We start from the raw sequence: 15690 nt of genomic DNA, 5'->3' as shown, positions 1-15690 counted from the left end.
CTCAGTTTGAGAACACCTAGTTAAAATACTACTTAACTATTACTACGATACAATGATCACAGGTTCCACTGCCCCAAAAGGGTGTACTGTTTCCATATGAATTTTTAAATTATTTGGCTGAACAGCAGCATATGAGCAATGTATGCATTTGTGTTGTCTTCCGGACTGAAACAATTCAAGTAATTATAATTATGATGAAATAAAATAAAAAAATGTATTTAAAATAAAAAACAAATCACTTACTTTTTCATGTGTCAGCAAATGTCTTTGGTATGTAGATCTGTATACAGTTTTGTAATCACAAATGTCACAGTAAAATTCCCTTCCATATTTTCTGACCTAGAAAAAATAGTGATGTTGGTTAAACAAAGTAGCAAAACAATAATTACCACATAAGTTCACATTTATAATGCAAACCTTGCACTCTTGATTGCAATTTTTCTTGTTCCTCTTTACATTTTCTTTTGATCTCAATGTAGTACCTTTTGTTCTGAATAAAAAAGTGATAATATTAATGAAATAAATAAACCAATGAAGTAACTTAAAAGTTATATGACATAAAATGAGAATTATACCATATGATGATTATAACCAAATAATTATAACAAATGCCAATTTTTGCAAGCATCTCTTCATATTCATATTTAATATACAGGGTGAAATTAGGCAATACAAAATTATTTTCAGCTCAGTTAATGCTTAACATAATGCATTAATTTTGTTGAATAAGTCCATGAAATTTGCAGTTTGTACATTGTTTATGTATTTCAAAATGTATAAAACCCTTTTTTTTCAGTATTTACAGTGTTAATGCATTGGTAATTTTCAATTCAAATTTAGGAGAGTGACTCCATCAATTTTTTGATGATTCTGCCAATGTCGAGGTTGACTAAGACAGCAAAAAGGTGGATGTTTTGTTCGATAATCGCAAAATGAATACTAATTAAACGAATGGCTCAAAATTCCAAAAACAATCTTAGTGATGATAACCACAGAGCGCCTGTTTCTACTGATAACTTTTTAATATGTTTACAATTAATTTTCACAATTAGGTACTTACGGCATTAACTGGTTTATTTTCTGAATCTTTTATGTCAGCATGAGAATTAAGTAATGACAGGTTATATCATCATTACTATGAAATGACTCCTTGCAAAAGCTGCATACAAAAACTACTATTTCTTTCATTTTGCATTCAATTCGATTGTTTTCTATTAATTTAGTGAAATATAACTTTCTTTATTATCGGTTACAAACCCTTTGAAGACAACAATTCTCCTCTAGATATCTTCAGAAGTTATCTCGAAAATATGTACCTAGCTAATTAAACTTGATTACTAAATCTAATTACAAAAAACCAATTTTAGATTATGATAATTACAGTTCAACTGTTTACTGTTTACTTTTTTATGTTTACAATTAGTTTTCACAATTAGGTACTTACGGCATTAACTGGTTCTTAACTTCTGATATTTTATTGTCAGCATGAGAATTAAGTAGATGACAGGTTTATCATCATTACTATGAAATGACTCCTTGTAAAAGCTGCATAAAAAAACTACTATTTCTTTCATTTTGCATTCAATTCGATTGTTTTCTATTAATTTAGTGAAATATATCTTTCTTTATTATCGGTTACAAAACCCTTAATGCAACAATTCCCTCTAAATATCGAGCATGAAGTGTTGCATAGTCCCCGTTTTGTTCGGAAAAAAGGGAGGACAAAGGTCTCCGAAAGACAAAACTGTCTCAAAATACAGACATTCATTGCCCCAGAACACATATTTGCTATAATTAATTTCAGATATTGCAAAATATTCACAAATTATATTGTAATTATACATAAATCCGGAGCTTAGAGCTGACAGATTTTAGTTCCTCACGCTACACTAGCGCCTCTAGTGGCGAATTCATACGCGATAGCCCTCATTAGAACCAGAAAAAAGACTATATCGGTTTGGCTTAAAAGGAGCTTATGGTGCCATATTGAACTGAATGCATGGCATACGGCAGGACTTCGCTTTTTAGCAGTACCTAAGTGTGCTCAAATGGTGAACGACACAATATCAATACGGACGGACTTCCAAAAGGAAAAACAGAACCGTATTTTTTTTTTCCAAATCTACCAAATCGATTAAGTTGAAGTTCTCAAACTCATTGCTCTGATCCAAATACGCATATCGAAAATACAAACTGAGACATGGATGCACAGAAAATCCAGAAAAAGAGACCAGTTCTGGGAATCGAACCCAGGTTCTCAGCAATCCGTGCTGCGTGCTATAACCCCTACACCACTGCTAGACAGGAATCTAGGCACGAATTTTTTCTATGCATACATATCTCAGGTTGCTTATTTATTTCTACTATATGCTACTTAAGCAACAGCACTAGCGAAATCTATGTTTCGTCGAAAGACGTCACATTCTTTCGGAACTAACCGCTCACCCAGACAAGAGATGTCGCTACTAAGCAATCAAATTATGATTGGTTTTTTGGAGTCGTTTTGTATTTTTTATTTCATCCCCAAATTTATTACTTTAACAGGGTTTTTTTCTGGTTTTTCTGTGCATCCATGTCTCCGTTTGTATTTCCGATATGGTTTCACGGGATTTGGTTTCCAAAGTAACCGAAGGGTCCACGCACTACTAAATTATGGAACCGCTTCCTGGAACACTGCTTCCTGAGCGGTACAACTTAGGGATCTTTAAAAAACGAGCTTATCAGTCTTTCAAAGGGCCGGCAACGCATCTGTGACATCCCTCGTGTTGACAGGTGTCCATGGGCGGCGGTGATTGCTTCCCATCAGGTGACCCTCATGCTCGTTTTCCCCCTTATATAAAAAAACCTAATCTAGGGGTACCTAGTTTACTTGTTATAGATAATCAATCATATTACGTCTATACCTCACCTATACCTAACTATCCTGGCGGAATTAATGACTTTGAACTGGTTGGTTCTAATAACTAAACTTATCTATGGTGTTAAAACAATTATATATTATGAAAGGCACTTTATTTATATTAATCAAAAGAAAGATAATATATTAATGGCTACTTATAGAACTCATAGAATTAACTAAATGTGTAGAAACTGTTGCTAAGAAATTATATAAATTATAAATCAAGGAATGCCACTACTTAACAACACATATTTAAGACTAATCCTCAAGTTTTTGATTTTATAGTATAGAAAGTAAATAGATTTACGACAGTTTTTGATACCTTTAATACATAGTACTATTCATCCCTTTTGTAAACAACTATTTATTAACAAACAATTATTAATTCAATAAACAAATCAAGGGATTATGTAACGTTAACATATTCCCACGCCAAATAAAATGATTCTATGGACATTGACAGTTGACCTATGAACAGTATAGGTATACATTATCATGGATATACCATGTTACTTCTGCATTTTTTGCTTCGATATGCATAGCTCTATACTTCGTTTTTTTAGCATTAGAAAAAGGGTAAACAATGTTGACGACTCTTTTTATTAACCCCCGACGCAAAAAGAGGGGTTTTATATGTTTGACCGCTATGTGTGTGTCTGTATGTGGCACCATAGCTCTTAAACGAGTGAACCGATTTGAATGCGTTTTTTTTTAATTCAGGTTTTCTAGCAATGGTTCTTAGACATGTTTTATCAAAATCGGTTCAGCCGTTTTTGAAACATTGAACTTTAAAGTGACAATGTCGGGGGTTTTCAAACTTTTTGTTGGTTAGGTTATTGAAAAACGTTTTTTTTTAAACCAATAACCATTACTTACGATTCCAAAAGAATGTAAATGATCATATGTCCTTGCTAATTGTTACATGTTTACTGTGACATATTTTTAAACTTGTTTTTTAATAAAAAGACACATCAAGATCGCTTACCTTCTTTCTAATTCTAAAAAAATGAAGTATATACCGTGACAGTATTACACGTTTCTCTTTGCTGGTTGCAAAGGAAAGCAACAAATTTAAAATAAAAACCTATAATATTGAGATATTTTTGAAATAATATTTACTGTCCGCAAACTTAATTGGATTGGACCTTCAGTAATATGATATACAAAAGTGTCCCTAAAAGAACTTTGGCTGTATAATAAATTAATACTAAGTTTCTTAAACATTAAGGAAATTACATTATTATATTACAATACAACAAAGAATCTAATAACTTGATTACGCCAATAAGTCTTCAATTAGAAACAGTACACTTCTGACAGTCTCCAAAATCGCCACTGGCTTATTTTTTGTATCTTATTATAAGTCATAATTTCGCGAGATTTTACCCCGAAAATATTCTCTTTATTAAGTTTTTTTTTTATGAATAATTATATATAAAGCTTTGGATACATTAAGAGAAGAACCTGAAGAACATTATAAAATATTGTTTAAAAACAATTGAAGGTACGTAGGCAAAACTATTTTTTTTTTACTAGCTAGGTCTTCTAGACCCTGATTGTTTGGGCACAGTTATAGATGATGATTGCAACTAGAATATGTATTTATCGCTAAATAAACGCATTCGAGTAATATTAGATTCTACATAAAATTACTGAAATTCGCAGGTGTCTTAAAAGTTACCTTGCAAGTAAAGAAAATATGTCACTTCAGCCAGGGGCAATTTTAATATAGAATCAAACAGAACTTATCCCGGATAGCGTATGAGAAAATACTACTTGAAGTAGGAAATTATAGACAAAGATCGCCAAATAAGTACCTTTATTCGTGTGCGAGCTTGTTTGTATGCGTATACCATATGGTCAGTGGTCACTATTGCAAAAGCTCGTACTTAATATAAGTGAACTTCACAATTGTGTAAGTACTTACTTTAAAGGTGCGAAGGTTTAGTTTAGCTTATATTTTGACTGAGATACAAGTTTTCTCATAATGAAGATAACGATATACATATTGTGGTTACAATTAAAATGTAACGAAATTAAGATCTGACCGAATTGTACAATTCAGTTTGAAAATTAGTTTGTCAGATTTGACTTCGTCGATTGCAGCAAGGGCTTGCGGAGTAGGCCAGCTCTACTAGTGCTAAGAATGTCGTGGAATAGTATTTAATCTTACGCTACAAAAGCTTCCACCACGCGGGCGATTAGGATTTCAATCAATGACGATTATGAATATTTTTTATGACGTCCGCGTGAAATTTTGACTTGGAATTAAACATAAACTCAAACATCTAAAACAAATGCATAAACGATTTCATCTATAACGTAACATAATGTAACATAACTAAAATCTAACAACACCACGTTCTTCAAAAACTCCTTCACTGTGTTTGATGATCCATATCAAGTTTTTCAAAATTGTGATGGATAATTTGAGCTAACATCCGAGAAACAGTTTTTCCAGAACAACCCTTATTACTTGTAACTTAACCTAGACAAGGTAGTGAACCTATTATATTTGCACTGACATATACGTTATGTATTAGAGTAGTGTAATCTTATTATTAATCAAAATATATTATAATATGTAGAACGTACACACAATGTATGATCAACATTAATTCTTCGAAACATCTACAAATCTGGCTCATTAATTTTAACTAACCTAGCACATACATACATTCATTAAAAACATCTTTTTTTTTTTCAATACATATAGGCTTTCTTTTTTTGTATAGACAGTCAATGCTGTATAAACTTTTAGATGATCTATTGATGGTCTTATTAGTTCTTAAAAATGATGTTTCATTTCATTACAATGGAACCCAAGATATTATGCAGACGTAAATAAAATATTCAACAAATACAGAAGTACTTTAGCTGTGTTGTGTTAAGATATACATAATACAAGTTACATTCTGCTGCACTAGTGATTCCAATCAACCAATGATTTTGTCAAATATTGCAAATTAAAGGCACCATAAATTTTGCCCATCTTCACTACCAATAAGCATCCAGACATATTTTACTTTCTAAAAATATAACAATTAATTCAAAACAATTGCAGTCACAAGGTAATAAACCTTTACACATTATTTAGCGTAAAACCCACGTTTAAATTCATAGGAATATTTTCAGCAAAATCACTTAAGAGAACTGAAAGTCCAAAAGTGTCATAAATCAAAATTTTAATAACTTTTTTTTCATTATTTTTAATTGTTTTATAAGAGTTAGTTTATGGTGCGCCCAGGGCCGCGCGGAGCAGCTGCTGGCCCTCGGCTGACACCCAGTAGTCAGCAAGCAAGTCCCGTTCCACTTCCAAGCACGATTGGAATGTTTTTTCACCTCTGTCTAGGGTCAGGAGCTGTTTCTTCAGAAGAAGACCCTGCAATAACAATTATTAATTTATTACATTAAAACTCTAGTTACATGACACGCAATGGAATATGCAGCTTTTATCAGTAGAACTTTTATCCTTACGAAAAACTCAAGTCGGTTGTTGAAAGTGATGTCACAATCAATGCCATAAATTTCCCACTGACTATGGCTCTTACTTTTCGATTATGATTACTAATCGTATCACGATCGGGCTTGCTGGCATTAACTTGATACTCCAAAATAAGCTAGCTATTGTTATAATTATTGACTTCGTAGTAGATAGAACTATACAAGGTTATGCCTTATCTATATTGGCTACGACTTTCGACCTAACCGTTTCACGACGCGAACCGTAACAGTAATTCGCTTGTAAATAGTGCAATCAATGCTCTCCAATGTGGGCCCGAGACATAATATTGATTACATTGTTTTTGAGCGTCACCAGTGAAGATAATAAAGAAGATCCTGTTTTGTACTACTACGGTTTAGTGAGTATTTGTTCAATAATAGGTTTAGGTTTAAAGACATTTATTTCTCTTAATTAATAATCATTAATTTAACTATCGATAATGTTCTTGTTGTGATTTTCTCCCATGCTAAGTTAAGGTTTGGACAGTGCCGGATTAAGACTATTTGATACCGAAGAAAAGTATCTTTTTACCAACTTAATTTCGTCGGTGATACTGCAATACCTAATACTAAGGTATTATTTCCAGTGGCATAGCGTAGTGGGGGGGGAGGTCCACCCGGGGCTTATACTGTGACGAAATCGGCGAATCCTTCTACAATAACGACAACGACATCTTAGTGAAAATGTGAAAATGAATGGGAAAATGTGTGAAAAAATACGAGAGAGAGGGAGCAAAATGCAACTTTTCTGTTCAAGGCTTTTCTAAGTGTTTTATTGCAAATGCCATTTTTTGAAGTTGATAATTGTAAAGCCACGCCTTTTTCTATGCTGGTTGTTCTTTAATAATATTTAGATTTTTTTAAGTTTCTTAATGCTCGGTGTGAAAAGTTGTATGAGCGACTCGGGAGCAAAATTATTTTCATCTTGGGCGTTAACACTTGAATCCCTTATTACGCTCAGGATTCTACTTTAGAATCCCTCGTTACGCTCAGGATTCTATTGTAGAATCCTTCGCTACATTCTGGATTCAATGTACGCCCTCGCCGTAAATACACCATTTTGCTCCCTCGTGACACAAAGAACTATTAATACCTAAATAAGAGGGCGGCAAATTTTTCGTCTGCGCCGGGCGGCTGATACCCAACTGATAATTTCACTATACTAACAGGTGATGTTGAAAGTGAGACAAGCGTGCAACGTTTTCGCAGCGAGTGTGGAACAATTTCACCACGAGCGAGTTACGATTTCGACGCAAATGCTAAACGATTTAGCTGCGTATACTACCGAAGACGACATTTTTTTTTTTACGACTGAACAATATAGTCTTCTGCGACAGACACAGCTAACTCGATACCCGCTCGCGGTGAAATGATGCGCGCTCGCTTCACTTTCAGCTCACCCACAAATTGGGACTGTGAAAAGGCTCTTAAAAAAGGTCACCTATGTTTGCCTGGAGGTCTTACTCGACAGAAATATAATAACTTGACAGGAGGAAAGCGAGCGCAGCCTGCCTCTATGCGCGGCGCGCCAAGCGTGCGCCGCGGTGCTGCAGCGGTACTGGCGCGCGCCCGCGCTCGTGCGACTGTGCCGCTGCGCGCGCCGCCGCCGCTGCGACACGCTCGTGCCCGCAGAAAGACGTATTGAGCTCAACAACAGAGCGCACTTCCAGGTGCGTCATCTAACACTTGTACTAGGTATATTTTGACAAGTTTGTGCGTGACACTCGGTAGAACTCTGTTGCAGTCAGCATTTGCTGCACTTATCAACAAAAAACTTGATAAAGGCAGCAGTCTCCTTACTACTTCTCCGCTACTACGTATTCTATTAGCTTTCGTAGTCGACTCTCGAAAATGAGTAGCTTAACTTCAAACTCGGGTAAATCCAATTCTGTCCTTTTTAAGATTTTGGTATTAAATCAAAGGGTAAAAAAAACTAGTTTTGTCACAATATGATGCCGTGTGGTTTTTAGAAATATACACTTAAAATCATATTTAATCAAAGTCAGATCTCTACACGTTTTTTTTTTTTTTTTAAATATAGGTGTAAGTCTATCCAAGCCAATCAGCGAAACAATTAAAACCGTTGAAAATAAATTAATTATTTAATTTTATTTTTAGTTTTGTCAACCTACAAAGGATTGGCCAATGTGTACTATCGAAGACACTCCTCTGACTGTCGAATCAGCGTACGATCGCATCGATCCCAACGAGATCGAAGACTTGCATCACAAGAACATTCAACTGACACCACCGAAAATCATATTTAAATGTCAGTGCCGCCAGCCTAAATATTGGAAAGCTAATTTGACAATGGAAAGTGAAGATATACAAGGTTACCAGTGCGTCTCACTGCCTTATTGTTATACTGGAGAGTTCTGCGGGAATGTTAGCGACGACTTATACGCTCTGTACCAGTCCTGCTTGTGTCCTAAGCGAAATATTTGCGTTCACGGCGGAGGGTTGCCACAAGCACGCATTACAGAGTTGCTGTATCGAGGAAAGGGATGGAGAGCGTATTGCGTCCGCGTAGGGGAAGAAGATAGTTACGAAGATTACTAAATCATAAATAACTGACACTCTTACCGAGTCCACTATACCTCTGAAATCGCGTCCGGTTCCGCCAAAAGCATCAAAACAATAATAAAATGTTTTACACAGTTTGATAGAGTTATTTTGTACCCTTAAAAAAACGAAATCAAATCAAAAAGTAAACAAACAAAATCGACAAAACTGGGAGACCGATTTTTTTCAAACATGTATGGAAATACCACTCAATATGAATTGCAATAAAATTACCATTTGAATAAAATTGGGACCATATATAGTATATATAGTAGGGGAGCGTAAAATTTAAAAAATTCGTAGGATATGGATGATATCAATATCTGACGCGTTTACCTTTACTTGCCCGAATTTAATATGCCCGAATTTCACTCGCCATACCAACTTTTGCCATAAAATATATAGAACCGTGCTGTTTTCAGGATTTTTTTAAATGGCAACATATAGAATGCAGTAGGTTAGGTTAGGTTAGTGTAATAGCAACTCAGAAGAAATTACTATTTCAGAAATAAATTACTTTATGGCAAATGAGAATTCTAGAAAACGATACATTCGGGCATATGAAATTCGGGCAAACCATAGAGAACCATCTGACGCGCTCGAGTATGTCCATGCAAAAGTTTTTTTTTACATTTTTGAAAATCCCCATCGATGAAAAGGTATACTGAGCGGCAAAAATCTGGCTCTCAAATGTATGCAGAATCGTTAATTTTGTATGAAGGGTGGGCCAAATTTTGTGCCGCTGAGTATATATATATATATATATATATATTATATGACGATTTTTTCTTTTTATCATCTAAGCTTCGCAACCCAATAGGTCTCTATGAAGCTCGAGTAAATCCCGATTTAGCATCGTGGGCTCCCTTACTATTAATAACATTGAGCTTTAATTTGCTTTACAAATTTTTACCACTTACGAGTGGTATTTTCAGGTGTGATTTCAAAATACAGTTTCCTGTACGGTTATTTACAGAACCTCACGAGTCATTTAGTAGGTATACAGTACAAACAGATATTCTGGGTGTGGCAACCAATCGCTTAGGGATGGCAACCACTACTGCCAATCACTCCTCACAGCATCTAGCTAGTGTTTGTTGTTGTCGACTAGATATCAGAGTGTTTAGAGAACCTGACTACAGAGCTTGAGGTTCGATCAATGGGTCAGGGCAGATATTTATATTTTGGTTGGCTGCAATTTAAACTTAAATGTAAATGTATACGACTTGTTTGATGGCGAAAAGTAAGAGAAATACCAATCGTGGGACTGAAGACAGACTCAGTCAGTAGTTGTTGTTGTTGTAGTTGTCAGTCTGTAATTGGAATGTCGACGGTCCATCTTGTTGGGTGCTTTACGACGCTACGTCTTCCAATTCGCGATCGCCACTCTAGCGCCTCGTCTTAGTGCCCCATCGGCCGTCGGTTCTACAAGCAATTTATTCTACCCATTGGCGTGCATTGAGTACCTAGGCAGCAGGGTAGGTAGCGCCTTGCAGTGCCTACCTTGGTGTAGGGGTGACAGCGCGGTGCTGCGGCGCAATCTAACGCTGCCTATCCTAGTATTGACCCACACACATATGCCTACCCAATGCCAATTAAGTCTGACAACTCTTCAGATATTTATTATTATTAATAAGTTAATAAGTGAAGATTTAGTTACCCTCGAGGGCCGGCTGGCGATGTCCCGCGCGAGCTCTCGCAGCTGCTTCTCGATGCGAAGCGGCCACAGCACGCGGCTCAGCAGCCCGCCCGCCAGCGCTTCTGCCGCTGACAGCTGGTGCCCAAACACTACCAGACTGTCTAGCTGTGGAATTCATTTAGTGTTAGTTTGAATTAAGGGGCCGCTTAGTATCAATAAGCATCCCACTAGTAACAAGATGCCTAGAAGTGCTATTAGGTTTGAAATAGAAACTCGGTCGCGGCGTAGCGTTTAAGTTTGCATAGGCATCTTGGCTAGGACCTAATTAAGGTACGCCAGGTAGGTAACCAATTACAATCATCCATAATTATCGTTATTAGACACATTGTGATTATTAAATTTACTGACATTGAACATCTTACTTTTTATAAAGCTACAATAACAAAGCTGTTACAGAAAGTCTTAACTATAACGCGCGGTTCTCAATGTGCACCCTTGTGAGCGTTGAAAGCTTTCAGAGGGGCAGTGGTAGAACACTCAGAGAAACTTAGTAAGTAAACTAAAAGGGAAAGATTCGGAAAAAAAAAATCTCAAATGGGGCACCAGGCAAAATAAGGTTAACCTATGGCGTACCTACATGAAAATAAATAAATACCACAGAATAAAATTGAAGTCTATTATTTAATTCAAACCAGGAAAAATAAATTATTAAAATGGGGCACTATTCTATACCACCCTACAGAAGCTAAATGGGGGCGCCGTCAAATCGTATCCACCTTCAGGTCGTTGAGTCCGTGGAGAACTAAGTAAGCGGGCATGCGCTTGCGAGCGTTTTTATTGTTCATGGCGCGGCCGAGACGCTCACCACAGTGTTTACCTGGTAGCACACGCAATGAACAAGGTGACAGGGAAGACTTACCAAGGGTTTGGGAAATCGGCGTATGTGCGAAGTAAAGGCGACGGTGGCGAGCGGCACAGGCACGCGGCCGTCCTCGAGAGCGAAGCGCGCGAACTCTGACGCCACGGCCACGTCGCTTAGCGCCGCCAGCGCCAATCCCACGCCGGAACACAGGCCCCACACGCCGCAGCAAAGCAGCTTGCTGTGCTGTTCCACTGTGCTCATCAACGACCTACAACATTAGTTTTTTTTTATTATTTCATCAGCATCTCTGGCTCCTGTTCCTCAAGTTACACAACTAATTTAAAAGGGAGGTGGGCAGGTCACCTGCTACCAAACAGAAACAGAACCCTAGCAAGTGTCATCAATTTCAGAGATATTTAGATTTTTCTGATTTTTTGTAGAATTTTAACTAAGTTTTTCAGGTGTGGAATTCAGAATTTATAAAAACATACATACATTACACATAAATTATTACTTTATTATTATTATTACAGTGTATAGAAACAATTGTTTTTTTTTTGGATTTTATGGCATGGTAACAAGACCTTTAAAGCCAAGTCTTTATTCAAGCGCATTTGTTTTTATTGCAAACCAATTTTAAAGTTGTGTTAAGTGTGTGCAATCAAACTAAATCACTGAATTACTCTAAAAGCTGCTACTGCAACTGACAAACCCGCTGAGCGCCAACCTAGTAAAACTGAATGGTGTAGACTCAATAAATGATTCTTTGAATGTACTAATTTCAATGAGTAAGAACAAAATGAAACAGAAAAGCTACTGGAATGGAATATGAGTTTGTTTTTACAAAAAAAGTGTTATTTTTGTATTCTAGTACCTTATAGCTTCTGCATAACTGAATGCATTTGTGGTCCTTATTTCCATTTCGTCATTTAATATGGAACTTAAATCTAATGATGAACATAAAGTGCCACATTCAGAAGTCAGCAACGTCACAGCTATATGATCCATTCTGTCAATACATGCGAAGGCAGTATCTAAATCCCTCAGCGTCTGAAAAATTATAATATTGTCAACAAAAAAAAAAAACTTGTAAATATATATATATATATGCACATTAATTACAAACATGATTAATTTAAATGATTTACAAACCTGAATATTGTACTGTTGCTGATCTTCTTTTCTTTTAACGCTAATCTCAGCTAGATTATTATCAAATGTAACAGTCAATGTCTTGAGCTTGGACAATCCTGTTGCTACCTCATTCTTAACAATGATTTCTTTTCTTTCATCATGTTTAGCAGAGACTCTTTTCTGCTTAGCAGGTTTGTCAGTCTTCATACTCTCACGTTTTCTTTTGCTTAGAACATGAGACAGTTTAGAGTTTAATTTTTGTTTGATGGACAAACAATCTGTTTTATTTATAACTTCATTTGGCGAAGTTGCATTCACATCTAACATGAATACATCAGATATTTGGCTGACAGATTCTTCATCAGCAATGGAAATATTTTGAGTGTCTGAAGGCTGCCGTGACACACGCGCAGCGCCTGGCGCGCCGTTCGAGTCCAGCTCGTTCACACGCAGGGGACTCATACAGTTGCTGGAGTAAGAGCTTGAAGAATGACGGCGATAGATAATAGAGTCATCTGCACTGTGAGCTTCAAAATCTTCACAAACCGATATTGACTTAACTGAGCTACTCAGGGATCCTCTTTGTTTCCCTCCTGCTATTTTCTTAGCTTCGGCCTCTTCACCCTTGATGCTTTCCTTCTTTCTTTCTCTAAACTTCATTTCTTTAGTCTCTGGTGTTGAGCTCTGAATTTTCTTAATAAACTCTGCTTTGGTCCTCATATTTTTTTTACCTTTTGGGGCTTCAGGAGTAAGCTGGTATATCATGTTCACAGCTCCTTCGTCCATCAGCAATCTATCCACTTCTGTTAGTCTTTTGTTTTGTTTACTTGCTTTTGGTGGAGGCTTCTTCCAGTGTAATTTTCCAGGCGGGGACTTTGCTTTTGGCATTTGTTGAACTTCAATCTTACTTCTTTTTGGGGTAGGTTGTTCTTTGTCAGATGTTTCTTTGTTTTTGTTGGTTAGTTTACCTTTTGTAAATGTATCAGGATTATCTGGATCAAATATTACCTTCTTTTTTATAACTCTACCAAGTCTGCGCTGTGGTTGGCTCTCATCCCCACTTTTATTTGCCATGGCTTGTCCCTCACTGACAAAACTTGCAGACGAATCCATAGATGACCCATCGATGGGTTCATGATCTACTACAACCTCCTGAGCTACTGTTAGTTGCTCAGTAGAATTAACAAGATTTTCCGTTTCTTCTAAGTGTTTCTCAGTAGCAACATCTTTTAATGGTTCATGGTCATCATCTTCCCAGTCTCTTACCAACACATTTACAATGTTTTCCTTTATATTATTTGGTTTATTACTTTCACTCTCCAATATATCATTGTTTTGACTTACTTCTGCATTACCTTTACTTGTAACAGTGTTATCTTTTTTAGCCTTATTTTCCAAAGAAGGGTTTTCTGATACTTTGGAACTGGTATCAACTGCCTTTCTATTTCTCTTGCTCTTAGTATCTAATTGCAAAGATTCTGTTTCATCTGTTCTTGTTACTGATGTTTGCTTTTCTTTTTTACTCTTAGCTGATTCTACTGGAACCACTTCTTCTCCTCCTGATGTCATTTCTGATTGTTTTTTATCTTTCTTACTAATTTTACTATCTGATACATAACCAGCTACACCTACAATCTTCTTATCTTTTTTTCCTTTACTCTGCTCTAAACTAGTCTCACTCTCATCAGCAGATACTTCAGATGCTTTTTCTGTTTTCAATTTAGTTTCAGTGGTACTACTGTTATTTTGTGAGAACTTTTTGTCACCTTTTTTCTTGCGTGGTAACCTTTCAAAGCTTCTTCTCTGTTTTGATGTTGATTTTAACCTAGTCAGTTGTTTTAAAGCCATCTGAGCTTCTACAGTTTTAATATTAGAATGATCTGCTTGTATGATCTTCACATACTGATCATCAGCTTGTTCAACATCATTTCCTTCCAATATATCCAGCAACTCCTCTTTGTTTAATACCTCTTCCCTTGTAGAACCATTATTGTTTTCCATATTATCTACTTCAGAGTGCAGTACATCACTCAATTCTAGATTTTGTCTCAACTCGCTAAGAATATGCTTCGAGGAATCAAGCACCTCACTGTTTACACCAGTTTGATCAGTCTCATTAACATCATTCTCATTTCTTTCCACTAAAATTTCAGTTTTGAACTGTACTGCATCATTTGGTTCCGCATTATCTATCAAACATTCCTCAGACACTGGTAAATCACTATGGGTTACAACAGTTTCAGTACTCTCAACAAATAATTCTGAAATTTCTTCATCGATTCTTGATGTGGGCTCATTATCAGGTTGTATTTCAATGTCCTGGTGATTAACAGTATCTGTAGTGGAGTCCACTACTTCAGACTCTACTGCAGAGGGATTTTCAGATACAGTTGTTGCTGATTCGCAACTTTTCATCATCACCAAGGACGTAACGTTATGAGATGCTGTGCTATCAACATTTACTAGATCTGGGGCTGCGCAGTCTTCAGTAGCCGCCAAATCGAGATTAGCCGTGGCATCGAGTTCGGCAACACCGTTCGACTTGTGGGAAACACCAGCATCCTCCGCGGTACCAACCGTTTCATTACTTGCACTTATTTGCACCTCTTCAGCCACTGAATTATGTCCTAAATGTTCTTCAACAACTTCCATATTTCGTTTCTTAAGTTTATGTATTATAACCTTTAAGCATAAATAAATCAAACAACTCGATTTTAGTAGTAACACAAAATAAAGTCCGGGTTTCAAACAAGTTACATGACTTATGTGGTCATGGTGAAAGAAGTAACATGGTGAATTATCAAACAATCACTATATAATCTTCATCGGTTTCACTTAATTTTCACTCAATTTTTTAACACCAAAGTATCAAGCTAAGTTTTTCCGCGTCCATTTTATGCTAATATGTTGAGAATTTTTACGTTTCTATCTGCTATGATCGAATCAGTTTGTTGATTAAAGTCTGCCTTCGTCCAATAACTACAAAGTATATTTTCAAATGACGCATTTAATCAGTATTTAATAAAATTAAGTATTATATCTAAAGCCAAAATCCATAGACAATTGAAATTTTGTGGATTTTTATATTTC

General features: G+C 36.2%; 2 protein-coding genes across 2 annotated transcripts; one reads left to right on the top strand and one right to left on the bottom strand.

Annotated features, from left to right (window-relative positions):
• Positions 1–6067: 6067 nt before the first annotated feature.
• On the bottom strand, positions 6068–15581 carry LOC141430383 (uncharacterized). Its single transcript, XM_074091060.1, has 5 exons — positions 12619–15581; positions 12341–12516; positions 11524–11734; positions 10626–10769; positions 6068–6281 (listed from the first exon to the last, which is right to left on the bottom strand). Exons 1-5 carry the CDS (start codon positions 15250–15252, stop codon positions 6132–6134), a joined length of 3315 nt encoding a protein of 1104 aa, XP_073947161.1. The 5' UTR covers positions 15253–15581; the 3' UTR covers positions 6068–6131.
• On the top strand, positions 6494–9063 carry LOC141430385 (uncharacterized). Its single transcript, XM_074091063.1, has 3 exons — positions 6494–6762; positions 7894–8073; positions 8522–9063. The coding sequence occupies exons 1-3, from the start codon at positions 6670–6672 to the stop codon at positions 8960–8962; spliced, it is 714 nt and encodes a 237-aa protein (XP_073947164.1). The 5' UTR covers positions 6494–6669; the 3' UTR covers positions 8963–9063.
• Positions 15582–15690: the final 109 nt, after the last annotated feature.

Source organism: Choristoneura fumiferana, chromosome 8 (genome assembly GCF_025370935.1).
Source record: "Choristoneura fumiferana chromosome 8, NRCan_CFum_1, whole genome shotgun sequence".
Lineage (NCBI taxonomy): Eukaryota > Metazoa > Arthropoda > Insecta > Lepidoptera > Tortricidae > Choristoneura > Choristoneura fumiferana.
Note: the sequence above shows the minus strand (reverse complement) of the source record. Positions and strands in the feature narration are given on the sequence as shown.

What these genes read in the sequence shown, in the direction of transcription:
- LOC141430383 (XM_074091060.1), bottom strand. Translation starts at nt 15,252, where the DNA reads ATGGAAGTTGTTGAAGAACATTTAGGACATAATTCAGTGGCTGAAGAG. An exon ending in AGTTATGCAGAAGCTATAAG is followed by an intron (nt 11,735 to 12,340) that starts GTACTAGAATAC and finishes CTAATGTTGTAG; the next exon opens with GTCGTTGATGAGCACAGTGG. An exon ending in TCGCCAGCCGGCCCTCGAGG is followed by an intron (nt 6,282 to 10,625) that starts GTAACTAAATCT and finishes TTGTTATTGCAG; the next exon opens with GGTCTTCTTCTGAAGAAACA.
- LOC141430385 (XM_074091063.1), top strand. Translation starts at nt 6,670, where the DNA reads ATGTGGGCCCGAGACATAATATTGATTACATTGTTTTTGAGCGTCACC. An exon ending in TTTTGTACTACTACGGTTTA is followed by an intron (nt 6,763 to 7,893) that starts GTGAGTATTTGT and finishes ATAACTTGACAG; the next exon opens with GAGGAAAGCGAGCGCAGCCT. An exon ending in ACAACAGAGCGCACTTCCAG is followed by an intron (nt 8,074 to 8,521) that starts GTGCGTCATCTA and finishes TTTTATTTTTAG; the next exon opens with TTTTGTCAACCTACAAAGGA.